At 45.3% G+C, this 20,922-nt stretch overlaps 1 protein-coding gene across 3 annotated transcripts in view; it reads right to left on the bottom strand.

The window, feature by feature from the left end:
- Positions 1-2,989: 2,989 nt before the first annotated feature.
- HRH1 (histamine receptor H1) overlaps positions 2,990-20,922 on the bottom strand; it is a 96,363-nt gene continuing 78,430 nt past the window's right edge. For 2 of the 3 annotated variants that reach the window (XM_065933896.1, XM_065933898.1), the window contains exon 2: positions 2,990-5,841. In XM_065933896.1, coding sequence (XP_065789968.1) covers positions 4,340-5,806 — 1,467 coding nt within the window. In that variant the 5' untranslated portion in view covers positions 5,807-5,841 and the 3' untranslated portion in view covers positions 2,990-4,339. Of the gene's footprint in view, positions 5,842-8,170; positions 8,286-20,922 lie in introns of those variants that run through there. The other variant, XM_065933897.1, reaches the window with a different exon arrangement.

The raw sequence follows: 20,922 nt of genomic DNA, 5'->3' as shown, positions 1-20,922 counted from the left end.
AGAAGCTATTTTTGGCCTTAGTCATTTTGTGATCTGAGCCCAGCCACAGTGCTTATCATTGAACAGGTCTCAGTAATTAATGATCTTAAGGGAACAACAACAACAACAACAACCCCTGCAGGAACACCTTGACTATTATCAAGCAAGAGAAGTAATGATAAGCAAAAATAATATCTGTTGTAAAGATTCCCAGATCTGTTTCAATGGTAAATACTAGCCTGAAGCACTTTCTTGAGCTGCTTTGCAGAATTTAATTTGCACCCCCCACCCCCCTGCCCCAGGAGCTCAGCCACCAGATCAATTGCAACCTGAAGGATGATGATGTTGACCTTTTCTGATTCTTGTGACCTCAATCAACACCCAAGCTCCTTCATGAATATGCAAACGACCGTAGCTTAAATCTTCCCCAATTTTGCTGTTGGGAGACACTGCCTTGGGAAAGATCTCTGGTGTTCTCCTTACAACAAGGAATAAATACTTATTCTGCAGAGAATAAATTCTTCCTTCTCCTGCTCTTGGGTTTGCTTGTGTCTTTTGGCTCAACATGCACCAAGAGGCAAACCCAGCTTTTGCAGTAACATTAACTTAGCAATGTCGAAAATCTATGGCAATTTCTACCGGATGGAATGGCTTTGTAAGCTTTTATAGATTTATATGATGATGTAATTGATGGTTTTCATATTGCCTTCAGATTACAAAGAAAGCTGAGCACCAAAGAATTGATGTTTTTGAACTGTGATGCTGGTGAAGACTCTTGAGAGTCCCTTGGGCTGCAAGGAGATCCAACCAGTCCATCCTAAAGGAAATCAGTCCTGAATATTCATTGGAAGGACTGATACTAAAGCTGAAACTCCAATATTTTGGCCACCTGATGCAAAGAACTTACTCATTGGAAAAGACCCTGATGCTGGGAAAGATTGAAGGTGGGAGGAGAAGGGGACAACAGAGGATGAGATGGTTGGGTGGCATCACCAATTCGATGGACATGAGTTTGAATAAGCTCTGTGAGCTGGTGATGGACAGGGAAGCCTGGTGCACTGCAGTCCATGGGGTCGCAAAGAGTCGGATATGACTGAGTGACTGAACCGAATTGAACTGAAGGATGAAAATAAATGCTAAAGATGGGTTTATTCTTCCTTTGAATATATTTAAGCTATGAACACATTAGTGAAGAATATATTCTTGTATCCCCTCCCTTTTTAGTCTAAAATAAGCCTGAATTCTAACTCAGGAAGACAATTCTTTGGGACACTAATCCACCTTCTTTTTGGTCCATTGGCTTTCAAAGTAAAGTCAGTATTCTTTGCTCCAACAACTCAACTCTTGATTTACTGGCCTGTCATGCAGGAGCTTGGACTCGGTAACATGCCCACCTCCCCTGGTTTCCTCTTGTTTTGACCCATTGTTTTCCCCACCTCACCTGCGGTCCCCTCTCTGCCACTTGGCCTTTCCCTGGAATAGCAGTGATCTGGGGACAAAGCATATTGAACCTTCCTCAACATGCAGCAGTGAAGAAAAACAAGCTTCTGTTACTCTAACTTAACAACTTGGAGAAAACTGCCCTTAAAAAGCTCATCCAACATGCATTGTTGTAAACCTTGTAAGTTGTTAAAAAGAAGCCAATATTTGGTAAGCTTCACACACTGGTCAGTGGAGGAATTGACTTCAAGCTCATCAGCTTTAAGTCCATAAAGAGAAACCCAAGGGGGTGGCTTCTTTTTAATCTAAAGTGTGTAATCAAGTTTTAATCTGTAATCAAGGTCTCTAATAGCCTTTTCCAAGAAGACATTTTCGTATTTGGAGCAGGGAGCCTGGTTTCCACTGGATTTTGTCTAAGTCATCAGCCACTAATTCTTTCTTGAGTGGGCTAGGGCTAAGTTACATCTGCACCCTAGTCCACTGCCTTTCATGAATTCAACAGTTAATTCAATCATACAGAGAGTTGGAGGAAGAACAGGTTGATACTGTGGAAAGGAAGCCCATTCCAGAATCAGGTCTTAGACTCAGTTCTTATTAACTCCTCTGTGCTATGGTTTACCTATTTGTAAAACCACAGAAATCTGCCTCACAAGGTTGTTGTAAAGATCAGATAAAAGTGGTAAAGCACGAAGTATATGCTCAGTATACTTTAAAGCTCCGAGTCCCCACTGGGTACCATTTACTCCGCAAGCCCCATAAACACCATGCACAACAATGCGTGGAATCTTGTTTGTTATGCTCTGGCAAATTATACTGACCATTTTTGTTCTTGTCAGATTCAAATCCAGATCTCGCTGACCAAGGTCTGAGCTTGTAACCACTTGGCTTCACTAGTTGCTTCAACTGTTCATCAATATCAGTAATGGGCACTTAGCCATTTGCCTGTGTGGGTGGTCTTTAGAAAGACTTAAAAGTGCTCCTTGGTCTGGAGGGGACCCAGGAAGCAACTCTTCCTGGTTTCTGACATGGAAACAGACCAGGATAACCCAAAGCAGGATAAAAGTCTCTTTGGCTCCCTCCAATTTTGAGGGAGAAGAGCTTTGGGAGGTGCAAAGTAGAGAGTGAAGCTTGTTATAAAAAGTAAGTCCTTTTCTAAAGACATTTACAAATATGACAGAAACCAAAGGGAAACCTTGTATCAAATCTTATAACATTTAACATTACATTTCAGTTCAGTTCAGTTCAGTCACTCAGTCATGTTCAACTCTTTGCGACCCCATGAATCACAGCACGCCAGGCCTCCCTGCCCATCACCAACTCCTGGAGTTTATTCAAACTCATGTCCATGGAGTCAGTGATGCCATCCAGCCATCTCATCCTTTGTCATCCCCTTCTCCTCCTGCCCCCAATCCCTCCCAGCATCAGGGTCTTTTCCAATGAGTTGACTCTTCTCATGAGGTGGTCAAAGTATTGGAGTTTCAGCTTCAGCATCAGTCCTTCCAAAATCTTAAGTCCAAGAGACTCAGAAAGGCAGAATTAAATAAATCAACCTTACAACAGTATAGCTTCAAAGATCATATTTTAGTAGGTAAAAATCTCTCATTTTAACAGATCATGCAAACAGGAACACAAGACATAAAATACCAGCTTGTACAGGCACTCCCACTGGCTACATATATTACAGTTTAGCATCCAGGTTTAAAATATAAATCACAACCAGATTGCAACATAAACACCGAGTAAAACTGCCTGTCCCCATGCCTTTGTAAGTTTTGACTTTAAAGTTGTGATCACAAAAGTACATGATGAAATTTCTTGGATAAACACAGCAGAATTCACAGATGAAAAAGTATACGGTTCCTTCTAAAAGTATCACCTGTGGCCACATTCTATGTCAGCTGTTCCTCCTCTCAACATACTCTTGTGAACTGCCACCACCACTCAGGAATTGTGTGTGTGCGTGTGTGTGTATGTGTGTGTGTGTACTGAAAAGAACAAATTTTTGCCTTTCGGAGAAAATGTGTTACAGTGAGTTAAAACCATAGGATGTTTGCTCCAGCTTTCTTATAACTAGTTGTGAGATCTCGGGTACCTTATTGCACCTTGCTGTTCCTCCATTTGCTTTTCTAGTAATACCATCCTCCTGTTGTGGGGTGTCATTGGGCTTAAATGACATCAACCTGGCACATCCCGCAAGCAACATGGCTTTCTTCTCCCCACTCCTCTTTTTTTGTTTCTAATAGACAACCATCTAAAACATATTCCTTTTCTCTTTGAGGGAGGCATTTAACCTCTTCTTTAATAGAAGAACAGAATTTGGGTTTGAAAATGATAGATGTGCAGACTGCATCATTTCCCATCAACTCTTAAGATGTGCGTGAGTGAGAAATAATGAGGTGGAATAGCCAGGGTGGTTCAGACACTGGATCTGGAGAAAGCTAGAAAAGAGGTGTTCTGAGACATGGCAGTCACAGTGGAATAGCTGTCCTGCCTTTCAAGGTGACCACTGGCAGGCGACAGCATCTATCTGCATGTCTAAGGTCTCTGCACCACAGTCATGGAGCTCCATTTGAAGAGGGCTCCAGAGTTCCACTGGAACTCTCCCCACACGTCCCTTCAGTAGCCCAATAATTTGAGTTTGAAAGCTGGAATTACAGTGTCAGTCGGAGGTCCCCACATTCCCGAGGAACAGGAGAGCTCGGACAGAGCTGAGTCTCTTGCAAATATTCTGCTCTCTGCTGACCACCGCCATCTGCTGTTCTTCCCACTGAGCCTGTGAACTTTCCAAACTCCCCAGCCCCTAAGACCATTCTTCCAACTCCAGAAAGCCCAGGGGCCTGGCAAGGCAACAGACTTCCTCCTTCACTTCCTTCAGGGACGTCATTAAGCGTCACTTGGTTGCATGCCCCGGGAGCCTCTCCTAGGAACGAATGTGCAGAATTTTCTTGAAGGTCTTCTTGAAGTTCTCATTGCACAAGGGGTAGATGAGGGGGTTCAGCGTGGAGTTGATGTAACCCAGCCAGATGGTGAACATATGCACATGCTGGTTACAGCAGCTCTCACAGAAGGCAATGACCATGAAGAAGATGAAGTAAGGAATCCAGCAGATGATGAAGGCCGCCATGATAAAACCCAACTGCTTGGCGGCCTTCCGCTCTCGGTTCATGTGCAACCCAGACACGTACTGTCTTGAATGCGAGCGGAGCCTCTTCCAAGTGAACTTGATGTACTCCAGGCCTGTGCTCGACTCGCTTGGCGACTTGCGTTTCCCCGGTGCTGGCTCTGCGGGGGTGTCCGAGTCTGTCCGGGAGAAGGACTGGCTGTCACCTAGGATCTGATCCTCTAAGGCCTCATTAGCCCCAGGCATGCTCAGGCCCTGCTCACCCATCTCGAGCCGGGTCTGGCTCTGGTCGATGGCTGCGTAGCCCCTGCCACTCCCCTCTGCCTCCGGCTGCGTCTGCACAGTGTCAAGTGGGAAGCAGTAGAATTTGCCCGGTTCTCCATCCTTCTCTTGGCTGAAGACACCTAGAGATGTCACCTCCTTTGGCTCTTGGGATGGTGGCTTCAAGACCGGTCCACCCTCGGTGTCTTTCGGCTTCCTTTTGAGAACCTCCCAGGGGGACTCCTTCCCTGCTTTCTTAGCGCCCACTTGGAGGTTCTCCGGCTTCATCTTCATGTCAGAGAAGGAGGGGAAGGACCCGTTGATGAGCTCCCGGTGCTGGCAGTGTTGCCGCACGGCTTTGTAGATCTTAGCATAGAACCAGAGCATGAGCAAGGTGGGCAGGTAGAAGTTGATGATAGCGGTCATGATTTTGAACCACCTGACATTGTAGAAGTCCGTCTCACACTTGTCCCCCCGGGGCTCTGGGGTCTCCGGCCGGAAGCGACGCCAGCCCAGAATGGGGATAATCCAGAGGAAGGAGAGAAACCAGGCGGCTAGGATCGTGATGGATGCTCGGGTCTTGGTACGGTACCGCAGGTACTTGAGGGGCTGTTGCACGGAGCGGTAGCGGTCGATGCACAGGATGAAGACGCTAAAGATGGACGCCGTGCTGGCCACATAGTCCATGGAAAGCCAGAAGAGGCAGAGAGGGCGCCCCAGGGACCAGCTAGACATGAGGAGGTAGAGGATGTTCACGGGCATGACGACCGCCCCCACGATCAGATCGGCCACCGAGAGGCTGACGATGTAGAGGTTCCCCACCGTGTGTAGTTTCCGCTCGCTGCGCACAGCATACAGGACCAGCAGGTTGAGTCCCACCGTGACCAAGGAGATGGTGCTCAGGACCACCGCCAGGGGCATCATCTGGGCATCGTTGGCAGGGGCGGTCTTATTCCCCTCACACATCTTGTCTTCGAAGACACAGGAGGAGTTGGGACAGGTCATTGGCACAAGTGTAGCCTCCAGCTATGGCTCAGTCCCTGAGGGGGAAAGAAAGACACAAGGATTCAGGTCAGAGGTCCCGTGATCAGTAGCGTCACTCAGCGCCGTCGCAGGCATCGAACCACGGTTGTATGCGATCAGGGTGATAGACACTGTTGGTTACCTGTAGCCCATGCTCCCTGCCTCCTTAGCCATCCCCTCCTTCCTTCAATTATTGACTATTCACTGCAATGCTGGGCATTGTCCTGGGTGCTGGGAATACACCAGTGAACAAAGCAAAAGCCTCTGTCCTCCAGGAGCTCACATTCTAGTGGAGGGGGCATGGGCTAAGACGAGGTGAGGTTTCTACAAGTCCCCTGTTGCACACGCATGCTGGGAGGCGGGCTGCATCACGATTGGTGTAGCTGCATACGGTGCCGCTGTTTCTCTTTGCCAGTGGCTGGTCTAGGAGTGGGTGTGAGACATACCTGTGGCTGACAAGGTAGATGGGGAAGTCTCATGGCAGAGTTGGGGTTCTGGAAAAGTTCTTCCTCTCTGACAAATGAGCAAAATGAATACAAGGGTGTTTCCTACTCACCATCTTCTTTGTGATAGGAAGTGATGCATGGGACAATGGCAATCGTCTTGGGGCCATCAGGGAAACATCAAGAAAACCGTTGAGATGCCAACTCAGAGTCTAGTTATTACTGAGCTGCTGAGCTGACCCTGGAGTCTTCTTCCACCAGGCTGGTTATTATGAGAAATACTTAAATATCTTTTTAAGTCACTGTTGTGAGAGTTTTTACTTGGATCTAAAGCACTGCTACCCAATATAAGGGAGGGTTACCAGGGCACATAAAGCATGAAATAAATCTAGAAAATCTGCTTAGATGAATGGTTCTCAAATGGGAAGAGGATTATGTTATCTGAGAAAATATTTTTATCATTTCACTTTTATATTTGAATTTCTTTTTTCATTACATAAACTATGCAAAGTAATATGTAACACAACCTCTGCTAGTGGGACTATACTGAAAACAGACTGGGGCGGGAGGTCAAGGTACGTATTAAAACTTCCAGAAGCTGTTGTTAGATTTTTATATCAGTCAAAAAGTGGTATGAGTTTAAGGAAAACTGAGAAATACTAACAGTGTAAATGTCTCTTGATAATTCAGCAAAAAACATTATTTCTACATTAAGGCAAAGCCAGATAAATTCTTGGGTAGAAGGCTACATTCTTATGGTTTTTAAAGAGAAAAAGCAAAACCCGCCCCAAAACAAATGGACCTAATTAAATTTGAATTCTTTTGCACAGCAAAAGGATCCAAGGGCAAAATGGAAAGACAGTCTACTGAATGGGAGAAGATATTTGCAGATGATATGATTGATAAGAGGTTAATATTGAATGTATATAAACAGCTCATATAATTCAACATTGAAAAAAAAAAACACAAAACCAAAGAAGCTGATTAAAAAATGGACAGAAGACCCTAATAGACATTTTTCTAAAGAGGACGGGCAGATGGCCAACTAGCACATGTAAGAAGCTCCACAGCACTAATCATCGGGGAAATAAATGTGAATCAAAACCACAATGACACATCACTCATACCTCTCAGAATGGCGATCAGCAAAAGAACACAAATAACTCGGGTGAGGATGTAGAGAAATGGGCACCTTGTACACTGTTGGTAGGAATGTAAATTTGTATAACCATTATGGAGAACAGTATGGAGGTGCCTTAAAAAACTAAAAATAGAACTACCATGTGACCTAGCAGTTTCACATCTGGGTATACATCTGACAAAAACAAAAGCCCGAATTAAAAAACGGAATTCTACCCCAATGTTCACTGCCACGTTACTGACAACTGCCAAGAGACTGAAGCCACCCAAGGGTCCATCAACAAATGAGTAGAGAAAATATATATATATATATGCCTCAATCAATATATATATACATACATACGTATACACAATGGAATACTACTCAGCCATAACAAAGAAATAAAAGTTACCATCTGCAACAGTATAGATGGACTTAGAACACATTAGGCTTAGTGAACAGCCTCAGATATGCAGATGATACCACTCTACTGACAAAAAGCAAAGACGAGCTAAAGAGCATTTGGATGAGGGTGAAAGAGAAGAGTGAAAAAGCTGGCTTAGAACTCAACATTCAAAAAAACTAAGATCATGGCATCCAGTCTCATCCCTTCATGGCAAATAGAAGAAGAAAAAGTAGAAGCAGTGACAGATTTTATTTTCTTGGGCTCCAAAATCACTGCGGATGGTGATTGCCCCCATGAAATTAAAAGACATCTGCTCCTTGCAAGGAAAGCTATGACAAACCTGGACAGCATATTGTCAACTACAAACTGGTACTTGCCTGTCAGCTACAAACTGGTACTTGCCAAGAGCATTTGCCAGTGACTGAACAATAGCGTTCGCCATCTGCCTCTGTGGAGATTGAAACTTGTGCTGCTGCAGCTGCTGACCTTCAGCTCCCCCTGTTGCAGGAATCCAGGGTGCAGTGAGGCATTCTCTTCTCCAGGGAATCGAGTGGAACAGGTCTTCAGATAGTTAGATATTTCCAGGAACTGATTTCATGATCCCAATCCTTGTATTGCTTCACATTTAGAAAAACACTAAATCCCTTCATGGTGACATCAGCTCCTTGTGACTAGCAGAAAAACTTTTGTAGAGTAAACTCTCGATTGCATTGAACTTCCCCTTCACCGAAATCTTATATATTGACCTTCCCAACTGCCCCTTTGCAGCAGCCTCTCAGAGCTATCTGAGGGGCTGTCTCCCAGGCTGTAGTCCTCATTTTGCCCCAAATAAGCCGTAACAACTCTCAAGTTGTACACATCTTTTAGTCGACATTAATAAAAAGCAGAGGCATCACTTAGCTGACAAAGGTCCATCTAGTCAAAGCTATGGTCTTTCCAGTAGTCACGTACAGATGTGAGAGTACCATACAGAAGGCTGAGCACTGAAGAATTGATGCTTTTGAATTGTGCTGGAGAAGACTTTTGAGAGTCCCTTGGACAGCAAGGAGATCAAACCAGTCAATCCTGAAGGAATTCAACCCTGAAAATTCATTGGAAGGACTAATACTGAAGCTGAAGCTCCAATAGTTTGGCCATCTGATGCGAAAAGCTGACTCACTGGAAAAGACCCTGATGCTGGGAAAGACTGAAGGCAAAAGGAGAAGAGGGTGGCAGAGAATGAGATGGTTAGATAGCATCATCAACTCCATTGACATGAATCTGAGCAAACTCTGGGAGACAATGAAAGACACGGAAGCCTGGCATGCTGCAGTCCATGGGGTCGCAAAGAGTCAGATATGACTTAGCAACTGAATAACAATAACCTCAATAAAAATACAATGCCTAGTGAATTAGGTCAGACAAAGACAAATACTGTATGATATCACTTATATGTGGAATCTAAAAAATAAAACAAATCAGTGTATCGGTGTTCACTGTATAATGCTTCTAAATTCTCTATTTCACTGATACTTTTCATAATAAAATGTGGGAGAAAATATAGTAGATAAACAACAAGATCTTACCGTATAGCACAGGGAATGATATTCACTATCCTGTAATAAACCATAATGGAAAATAATACAAAAAAGAATATATATATATTACATGTGTGTGTGTATATGTGTGTGTATATATATATATATATATACATACATACATACATACATATATATATAAAACTGAATCAGCTTGCCATACACCAGAAACTAGTATTGTAAATCAACTATACTTCAGTTCCAAAGAAAGATAAAATATTGGAGAAAACTAATACAGCATAACCTTATCTTCCTCACTTACTTCAGTTCGGTTCAGTTGCTCAGTTGTGTCTGACTCTTCGCGACCCCATGGACTGCAGCAAGCCAGGCCTCCCTGTCCATCACCAACTCCTGGAGCTTACTCAAACTCATGTCCATTTAGTCAATGATGTCATCCAACCATCTCATCCTCTGTTGTCCCCTTCTCCTCCCACCCTCAATCTTTCCCGGCATCAGGGTCTTTTCTAACAAGTCAGCTCTTCGCATCAGGTGGCCAAAGTATTGGAGTTTCAGTTTCAGCTTCAGTCCTTCCAATCAATACTCAAAACTGATTTCCTTTAGGATGGACTGGTAGGATCTCCCTGCTGTCCAAGGGACTATCAAGAGTCTTCTCCAACACCACAGTTCAAAAGCATCCATTCTTTGGTACTCAATTTTCTTTATAGTCCAACTCTAACATCCATAGATGACTATTGGAAAAATCATAGCTTTGACCAGATCTTTGTTGGCAAAGTAATATCTCTGCTTTTTAATATGCTGTCTAGGTTGGTCATAGCTTTTCTTCCAAGGAGTAAGCATCTTTTAATTTCATGACTGCAGTCACCTCTGCAGTGATTTTGGAGCCCCCCAAAATAAAGCCTGTCACTGTTTCCACTATTTCCTTGTCTATTTGCCATAAAGTGATGGGACCAGATGCCATAATCTTAGTTTCTGAATGTTGAGTTTTAAGCCAAATTTTTCACTCTCCTCTTTCACTTTCATCAAGAGACTCTTTAGTTCTTCTATCTCTAATTTTCTTGAAGAGATATCTAGTCTTTCCCATTTTATAGTCTTCCTCTATCTCTTTGCATTGATCACTGAGGAAGGCTTTCTTATCTCTCCTTGCTATTCTTTGAAACTCTGCACTCCTCACTTAAGTATCATCATAAGCTCCATTTTTTACCACAGTTTCTTTTTCAGAGTTTAGGCACATTATTTTGATAACATTATAAAGATAAAAGGAGCATATCAAGAAATATTTGTGAATTGAATAAACAAATGAGCAAGAAGCAGGATGCTCCAAAATATCTCAGCTCAGAACTCATTCATTCAACAGATATTTACTGGTAAAAGGTTTCTTTTCAGCTCAGGGATCCATTTTAGGAACAAGAAAACCCCCTTTTGTTCTTTGGAACCATGTGGCTCAGAAGAAGGATTCCTGGAAAGGGGAGTACAGTACCCAGGCTGCTACAGACGTACGTGGAGCTGCAGCTGGGAGGCTGGCAGGGGGACAAGAAGGGAGCCAGACGGCACGCGTGCCCCAGAGACTGGGCTCCCAGGAACAGTGGGTCCCACTGGGAGGGCAGCCAGAGGGCAGCCAGAGGGGGTGGTCACATCTGCATCTCCGGCACGTCCCACTCTGGACATAATATGCAGGGCCCAGGGCAAAATGAAAAGCCAGAAAGTTATTAATCATTGCAGGACGGAGGCAGCAGAGCAGTGACCTGAGTGTGGGGCCATCCTGAGCGCGGCGCTGGGTGACTGCCATTCTGGCCTCTCTTTTCTCACCTGATCCCTGAAAAGGCCCCACACAGTGACAAAGCTAGTGGAAGGTGCTTTCCCCTCCCGTGGGGATCTGAGCTCCAAGGGGAATGATCTTTGAACGGTTTTCCCTCCCTCAGTGCCAAAGGGATGCCAGGCACTCTGGCCGAGGGTGGGCGGTACCCGGGGACGTGGGTTCACAAGGCTGCTCAGGATGCCACCCCCCCTCAGGCTGCCCAGTCCCCGCTGGGCTCTAATGTGCCCTCTCTGGGGTCAAGGTCACGCCTACAGAGAGGATGTGCCCTGGGGAGGGGGAACCGAACCTCAGGAGGCACTCGGGACAGGGCATTTCTAGAAGAAAGAACCAGGGCATCAAGGGTTCTCAGCAGCACCATGTCCCTTGAGGAGCAGGCCACAGTATCCCCTCCCTCCAGGGCTGTCTGGAGCATCAGTTGAGACAGTGAGCAGGAGTGCTCTGCTAACCCCCTGTGATGACAACGTCGTGACAAGCAGAAATGGATCCTTCCTCTCTAACAGGCAAGCCATCATTTCTGAGTTGAGGCAATGGCTCCGTTCCAAAACCATGAGGTGCAGTGGAATTTTTACTAGAGTGATTACAGTCTAGTCCAATCAGGTCCGTGTGCCAGCAAATGAAGGTGGTCAGCTGTCCATCCACACCCTGGGAGTGCCGACTGGGGCAGCTAGCCCCTGGGACTTTTCAGAAATCTGTGAGTAAGTAAGTACCCACCAAAAGCCCACAGCGAGGTTTTCTGATGATCTCCAAGGCAGAGAGGAGGAACCGGTGAGCTCAGACTCAGAGGAGAACATCGACTTTACTCAAAGTCACACGGCTAGAAGCAGTTGGGGAAGCCAAGATTCAAAACTAGGTCTGACTCAGAGTTTCTCAGCGTTCATTCTATTGACATTTTGAGCTGGATAAATCTTTGTTGTGAAGGGGTGTCCTGTGCCTCGTTGGATGTTTAGCAGCACCCCCAGCATCTATTCTGAGATGCCAACAACACCCTCTCCTTCATTCCCAGACCCGACAACCAAAAATATCTCTAGACACTTCCAGATATCCACTGGGAAGCAAATGAGCCACAGTGGAGAGCCACGGATCTAACTGGAGGATAGGCCAGAGAAAACAGCTTTCAGGAAGGAGTGTCAAAAAAAATAGATGTTGTCTAACAATCCAACGAATTGCCTTGAGAGATACCGAGGGCCCCGTCACAGGAGGTATCCAAGAAGAGAAGGCTCTGGCTCCAAATTAGAAATACTCCTGCTTTCTGAAAGGCAGTTGTTGGTTTTAGATATAAAGAGGCGCAGGGCAGGAACTTCTGTTGACATCCAGAAAGGGGAGGCAAGGTTAACTGGAGGATCTGAGAGATGCTACATGGGAGATGAGGCTCCCAGTACCTCGTCCATTACTCTTTCTCTCCCATTTAAGCAATGGTGGTCCATGGAAGGCGTGGAGCTCATGCAGGTGATAGAACAGAGCAGCAGTCAAGGCTTGGAGCTCATGCGGGTAGTAGGACAGGGCAGCAGGCCAGAACCCAGGCTTTGGAAACCAGTCAACCTCTGCTGTCATCCTGCTTCTGCCCTGGTTAGCTGGGCAAGATATTTCGCTTCATGAAGCCTCAGTATTCACCTCTAAAACAGGGATAAACTCCTAATACAGGGCCTGACATACCAGAAGTGCTCATTTAACAGTAGCTGTGCTGTTTTCTTCCATTTCTTGGGGAGTGATGCAGCAAGCCCCTAGCTAGCCCCATTGAGCTCAGAGGAATCATCCTAACCTCTCCCTCCTTTTCCTGATGGCAGAAACTATTAATAGTTTCCCAATATCCCTTCTTTTCTATTTAGGAATAGACTTCTGTTATTCACATGAAAACACGGCTTCCTAGAATAGGACCACATTCCCCAGGCTTCTTTGTGGCTGGGTATGACCACATGACTAAGTTCCAATGAAATGGAAATGGAAACATAGCTGGCAAGTTCCAGAAATCAGCCCTAAAGGAAGGATGTGTTCTTTTCTTTGGCCCTTCATTCTTCCAGCTGGCTGGAATGTTGACAGGATGAGCAGAGCTTAAGCAGCTATTTTGGGACCATGAGAAAGAGCCTCAAGATGAGGGAAGTGAAGCAGTAACTGGGAAGGAGCTGAGGTCACTGATGATCGTGAAGTTGCCATACCAGCCAGAACCACCTCTGGATTAGCTTGGGTTTTCTATCACCGAATCCTAGCCAATAGCACTGCCCCTGACTTCAAGGCATTTGTCACTAGGATGAGAAGAAAAACAAAAGATAAACAGACAGCGTCAGAAAAAATAAACTAGAAATTCCATGACGGCATCACCGACTCCATGGACATGAGTCTGAGCAGACTCCAGGAGACGGTGGAGGCCAGGAAAGCCTGGTGTGCTGCAGTCCATGGGGCCGCAGAGAGTCGGCCGCGACAGCGAATGAACAACAGTTGTTTGACTGGGACTGGTGTGATAACTGAGCTAAGATCACAGCAGCTGACAGGGCAGGGGAGGGGACAGCAGTCTCTCCCAGGGTAAAGCGGGGATGTGGAGAAGGAGCGTGGGTGATGTGTGACTGGGCTTTGAAGGATGAGTACAAGTTTGCAGGGTGGAAGGAGGAGGGATTTAAGGATGAATAAAAGAAAGAATAAAAGGACAGAGCTGAGTTCGAGGTGTTGGGAGGGAATTGTTGGAAGAGACTGGAGCACAGAATAAGGAGTCAGGGGACGCAGGTTGGGGCTCAGTTGGAGCTGTTTATTCGCTCAGTCGTGTTCAACACTTCTGCAACCCCATGGACTGTAGCCCGCCAGGCGCCTCTGTCCATGGGATTTCCCAGGCAAGAACACTGGAGTGGGTTGCCATTGCCTTCTCCAGAAAGTAAGTGTTTTTACCCTCTATGCCTCTGCCTGTGCGGTTTCTCCTTCCTGGAGCATCCTCTCGCCTTGAAGCTCTTAGCTGCTCCTATTTCTGTGCTCATGACACCCTCATACTCCCCTTTATGTCACCTATCTTATCATTCTTTCTTTACTTGATTCTCCGCAACTACAAGGGGGTACCTTTAGGGGATGGGGTGTGCCCACCAATTCTGCTCCCGAAGGTCGACACCCAGGGTCGTAAAGGGGACACCACCTCCTTGACGGCAGGGACCACACCTTTTACTTGCTGCCATTCTCCAAAGCTGGTGCATGATAGATGCCCAGTGGATGCTCAGGGTTTACTGGATGAGCTCTGAAACGAAGACCCACACGGGGAAAGAGCAGCAGAAAGCATAGGAAGGACCTCAGAGCAGAAGCTGTGGGCGTAGTTTTCACAGGCATCTTTAAATCAACAAAAACTTGACATAAGATTTGTACTATTGATGAATACCAATACCTTTCAGTGAACTTTCCAACGTTTTCCAGGAAACTTCTTTCACGATAATCCAAAACATGAATAAAGACCTACGCATAAAGGGTGGGATGTTTCGAGAGAACAGCATCAAAACATGTATATTATCTATGGTGAAACAGATCACCAGCCCAGGTTGGATGCATGAGACAAGTGCTCGGGCCTGGTGCACTGGGAAGACCCAGAGGGATCGGGTGGAGAGGGAGGTGGGAGGGGGGATCGGGATGGGGAATACATGTAGATCCATGGCTGATTCATGTCAATGTATGACAGAAACCACTACAATATTGTAAAGTGATTAGCCTCCAACTAATAAAAAAAAAAATGGGAAAATAAAAGAAAATATATGTGCACATCTTAAAAAAAAAAAGACCTACGCATAAAGATGCTCGCTGCACCATTATTTATGGTAAGAAACAAAAGGAAATAATCTAACCTTTGGGAACTACACATATTATGGGATAGCTGCAGTCATCGATAATCACATTTATGGAGCACCAGTAATGATATGGGAAGATGCTTATGATGAAATTATATTTACAACAGATGTTGTTTGGACAGGATGATGTCAGTTCTGTGAACTAATGGACTTAGAGAGAGGGTGAGTCTCTGCTACGTTAACAGTGGTTTCCTCTGGGTAGTAAATAATATTTATTATCTCTCACATTTTCTAAGATTTCAACAATGAAGACAGACATGTTAGTTTTGTAGCAGGATGAGTAAGAACTAACTGTCCTCATTTTTAAAAGCAATATAAAATAGATTTATCCCACTGGAAAAAAGTTTTTTATGTCTTCCACACTCTTAGAACATCTTTTATTTTCTTTGGTAGAAAGTGGGAGTTTGGGATTCCTTTTGTGATACATTCTGAAGTGCCTCCCTCACCACTCCCCATTCCAAACTACTTTGCCTTCTGTCTCATTTGTGTTGGATGGGGTTACTGCGGTCAAGTAAGCCAGAACATTAAATTCTTTGCTCTAATTCTAAGAAAGAGGCGCCATGCATGAGGGGGCCCCAAGTGCTGCATATTCTCATTGAGCCTGGCCCTGGCATCATTTCCATCAAACGCTCATGTTTATCAATGCCACTGGCAGTGGTGCAGAGAGCTGAATGCAAATAGCAAAATTCCATTATGAGCCCAGCACTGCACGAATGTGGCTGACTCAAAACTAGGACACTGCTGGGCTCAGAGTCAGCCTCTGGGTGAGACACAAGAGGCAGAGGATTCTGTTGGCAGGCAGTGGCTCCAGAGATTTTTCTGGGGGTGGAGGCACATGCTGAAACATCTACAGAGTCAGGATGGTGGTTTAGTCGCTCAGTCACGTCCGACTCTCGCGACCCCCTGGACTCTAGCCAGCCAGGCTCTTCTGTCTATGGAGTTCTCCATGCAAGAATACAGGAGTGGGGTGCCATTTCCTCCTCCAGAGGATCTTCCTCACCCAGGAATCAAACCTGGGTCTCCTGCATTGCAGGCAGATTCTTTACCAACGGAACGACAAGGGAAGGCCACAGAGTCAGGCAAGAAAAGTTAATAAGAACAGAGGACTGTGTGTGGAGCAAGATAGTGTGCAGGGGCTGAGGCAAGCAGGAGACCATGTCTTTTGTCTGAAGAGGACAGTTGCCACTCAGATGCCACCAACAGGCAAGTCCAGATCTGCTTAACTTTAGAATGAATCCTAAAAGCTGGATTTTTGCATGAAAACTCTTAGTAGTTTTTTTTTTTTTTTTTTTTTAAGTTGTCAATAGTTTGCTTGTTTTCCTGGACACTTAAACACAGGTGGAGCAAAAACCAGTGTGGGGGATGTGACCTGTGAGCCCTGAACTGGAGATGTGAATCTAGTTCACAGGGGATCCAGGGTGGTGAATACAAGACAATGAGCCTGAGGGTGAAGACACTTTTTTGGGGGTATTTGCCCAGCTCATACCAAGCCTCCTCCCTGAGAACCATCACTCATCTAGGAGTGGGTCCTGGTGGCCAAAGTCACACCATGTCAACTCAACGTGATTGGACCAAGGTCTGTCTCCTGATCCCAAATGGGCCAATCCGTCCAATTCTTCTTCCGGAAAACTGGAATTAAGAGTTGCGCGGTCAAGATACTCAAGGCTCCTGATCTGAAGGGAGGCGGCAATGCGGGCGGAGGCTGCCGCTGGGGGGCAGTGTTGCTCACCTCCAGGCAGAAGGCGAGGAGGGGAGGGAAGGCTGCAGACGCAGTGATGCTCCTCCACAAAGCTGAACTGAACCTTCCCCTCACTCCACACACACCGACTAACCCAACTCACACCCAAAGTCCTAAAGGTATCAGCCAAACCTCTTAAACATCTTAGAAGAAAGAGAAGAAAATCTTTATGACCTTGAGTTAGCCAAAGCTTTCTTAGTCACAACCCCAAAGGCACAACCAATAAATGGCTAAGCTGGTCTTCATCACAGCTAAAAACTTGTGTGTTTCCAGAGCAAATGAAAAGCTACAGAATGGGAGAAAAGGTTTGTATACTGTATATCTGAGAGATCATGTATCTCTTGTATCCAGAACACATAAAGAACTCTTCCAACTCATAATGAGACAAATAAACCGATTTAAAAATGGAAAAAGGACCTGAATAGACATTTCACAAAGCAAGATATAGGAATGGCTCATGAGCACATGGAAAGATGCTCGACAGCATCAGTCTCTAGGGAAACACAAATCAAAACCGTAGTGAAATTCTACTGCACAGCCACCAGGAGGTCTAAAATTTTAAACAACATACAATAATAAATGTTGATGAGGACGTGGAGAAATTAGAATCCTCAGACTGCTGCTGGGAATATAAAAGGGAACAGCTACTTCGAAAAAGTCTGGCATTTCCTTAACACTTAAACATAGTTACCAGATGATTCTGTGATTCCGTATCTAGATACGTGCCCAAAAGAACTGGAAATACATGCCCATGTAATTGTGTGTTAATGTTTCCAGCACTCTTCATACCAGCCACAAAGTGAAAACAATCCAAACGTCTATCAACTGGTGAGTAGATAATCAAATTATGGTATATTCATATTTGTCAATAAAAAGGAACAAAGTAGCGATCCGTGCTATAACATGGAGGAACTGCAGAAACAGCATGCTAAGTGAAAAGAATCCAGACATAAAAGGCCACATATTGTATGATTCCATTTCTATGAAGTGTTCAAAACAGGCAAATCCATACAGATAGAACGTGGATTAGTGGTTGCCTGGGGTGTTTTATTAGTGGTTGGTTGGGGGTGAGAACAGGAAGGAGTCTTTGAAAGTGCTGGCAATGTTCTAAGGTTAGATTCCGACAAAGCTCCGTCTAGTCAAAGCTATGGTTTTTCCAGTGGTCATGTATGGATGTGAGAGTTGGACTATAAAGCTGAGTGCCGAAGAATTGATGCTTTTCAACTGTGGTGTTGGAGAGGACTCTTGAGAGTCCCTTGGACTTGCAAGGAGTTCAAATCAGTCAATCCTAAAGGAAATCAGTCCTAAATATTCATTGGAAGGACTGATGCTGAAGCTGAAGCGCCAATACTTTGGCCACCTGACACGAAGAACTGAATCACTTGAAAAGACCCTGTTGCTGGGAAAGATTGAAGGCAGGAGAAGAAGGGGACGACAGAGGATGAGATGGTTGGATGGCATCACTGACTTGACGGACATGAGTTTGAACAGCCTCTGGGAGTTGATTATGGACAGGGAAGCCTGGCATGCTACAGTCTATGGGGTCACAAGGAGTTGGACATGACTGAGTGACTGAACTGATCTGAAAGTTAGATTTTGTTGGTGACTGTATAACTCTCTACACTTACTAACAATAACTGAATTGTATGATTCACTTAAAATGGGTGAATTTCATGGCATATAAATAATAAAGTTGTTTGAAAAGAAATTCAGTGATTCAGGAAAGAAGCTTCCTGGGTTTCCAGGTCTGTCTTGGTACCCTAGTGTTGCTCCCCAAAATACTTACCATAGGATTTGTTCTTAAAGGAAATAGACACATGCTAGACAAAGAAGAATGAACATAAATATGGGTCGCAAAGGGTCACTGTAGTTGGGCCACGGTTTTCACTCTGAGCTCGCCAGGAGCCAGAGCAAAGAGGAAAACAGGATCAATGACAATATTTTTAGTGTCATTTAAAGGAAAGCAAAGTAGCTGCTTAGCATAAGGACAACTTTAGCTGATACTAAGTTTTCATTAAAATGTAACTCATGGTTTCTTGTAAAGGGAGCACACTGAAATGTTACACATAATTTCTTAGTTAATCATCAGAATTGGAAATATGGAAACGATGTAGTTATATCCCTTTCCTCCTGTACCTAACTGGTTTTCTCTCCTTGTATAATTTGGCTTAAGACTTTGGAAGGTTGGACTTGCGTGATTATTTGTCTGCCCCTCCCACCCACCCCCAGCTCTGGTTGGACAGGCTGGAATTTTTGTTTTTAACTAGGTACAGGAAAGGGAAGCTGAAGGCTAATCATCACTAAATGGCAGAGGAAAAAAGTATAAAAATAAAAACACCCCAGCTCTGTGTATTCTCTGGTCTAGAAACACAGTGGAGAAAAAGAAAAGTCATATCTCAAAGACTCTCTATATATCTGCACAGGGCTGGGGGGTGGGGCGGCCTCCTTATTTAATCCTCACAGTGCTGAGAACCGCACAAGAAAGGGATCCTTCACGCCCTCACTTTAGAGATGTGGACACAGAGACTTCTGCAGTTTGCTGGTTGCCCTGCACTAAGTAAGCTCCAAGGGCAACTGAAGGGCAAGTTTCATTTAAAGGCCTAAGGGATACCCACCTTCTAAGACACCTGAACGAGCTGCAGACATGCCCCTCCTTGCCCTCATTTGCCCTCCTTTCCACTACAGTGAGAAACAGAGGACAGTGAATAAATGCTTGACAGAATGAATTCATGGAATTGGAAATATAAACATCCGTGCTCACATTAGTCAAGGACGCAGCATGCACGGTATGGGCCCAGCACAAGCCCACGTTTCGCTTCAGGACGTGATGAATAATGCTTTCTCTCTGGTCCAAATCCTTGGAGACTGAGCCGTGAGAAGGGGACTCTCAAAGACCAAAGTTATCCAGGCTGTCCTCTTCTTAAGAAAAAAAATCAAACTGTGATGTTGAAGTAAATAAAAGAGCTGACAGAAGAGAAAGGACAGGCAGACACGGGGTTTATGTGCGACATCTCCTGGGTGCTCAGGATTTTCTTCAATGTCTCTGTCTCCTTCAGCCAAGTGACCTGGTGCCTGACTGCAGCGGCCACCCCAGCCCCACGCCAGGGCTCTTCTGAGCCACCAGCTCGTCAGGCCCTCCTATTGGTTCTGGGGCCAGACGTACCAGTGATGTGTATGTAAAGGGGCTCAGGTGTGTGTCTGTCAGTCTGGCTGCTGATTCCATTCTAATATTCATCCAGCCAGCCAGCCATATAAAAAGTCTTTATGAGACCCCATGGACTATAGCCCGCCAGGCTCCTCTGTCCAGGGAATTTTCCAGGTAACAATACTCAAGTGGGTAGCCATTCCCTTCTCCAGGGGATTGTCCCAACCCAGGAATCAAACCTGGGTCTCTCCTGCATTGCAGGCAGAATCTTTACCATCTGAGCCACCAGTTAACGTACAGGATAAACACAATCTCTGTTTTCATGAAGCTTACAACCTATACTAGCGGTTATCAACCTTGGCCTGGAGAGCTTTTAACACATACTAAGACATCTGCTTCAAGGAAGATGGGGTACAGGTACTTTTTCCTATTCTTCTGGCTAAGTTCAATTAAAAAACCCTGGACATCATATCTAAAACAAACAGAAGATGATTCTGAAAAATGGAAAAGCAAAGGCAGAGCAGCCCCTCTTTGCATTTCTTTGGATTCCAGGACCCAAAGAATCACACAGCATCAATTTCCCTGGGTTTTCACTTGGCCAAATATACTCTGAGACTTTGAGCTGAAGAAGCTGGCAACTCAAAACACCAAAGGGCATAGACGAAAGAAAAATAGCCACAGTAAAAGCCTGCAGTGTCTAGACAAAAACACAGGAAAAGCACAGTCCAGGGAAATAGAAAACCTCCAGACAATGACCGCTCTGCAGCAGACAAACACCACAGAAAAACGCGGGAGCCCTGCTACCACCCTCACCAGCAAAGGCTGAGAAGGAAGCCAAGATTTCTACCCTTGTCAGGCTATACATGGAGACCCAAGCCTTCTGCCCCCACTGGGGTGGTGCCACTACAGTCTCCAGTAGGGCCGTTCATCCATCAGTGAAGACACACCCTGAATCCACCCTCACAGTGTCTGTGGAGGCAAACCAGCCCCTCCCAGCCAGGGAGTTATCCCTGGGGGCTTGGAGGGGAGCCAGAACTGTACCTCCCTGCTCATCAGTAATGAAGACCCCTCCCCACTTCAAGT

The sequence above is a fragment of the Muntiacus reevesi genome, chromosome 4 (assembly GCF_963930625.1).
Source record: "Muntiacus reevesi chromosome 4, mMunRee1.1, whole genome shotgun sequence".
In the NCBI taxonomy this organism is placed as follows: Eukaryota; Metazoa; Chordata; class Mammalia; order Artiodactyla; family Cervidae; genus Muntiacus; species Muntiacus reevesi.
This window is presented reverse-complemented; position numbering and strand designations above follow the sequence as displayed.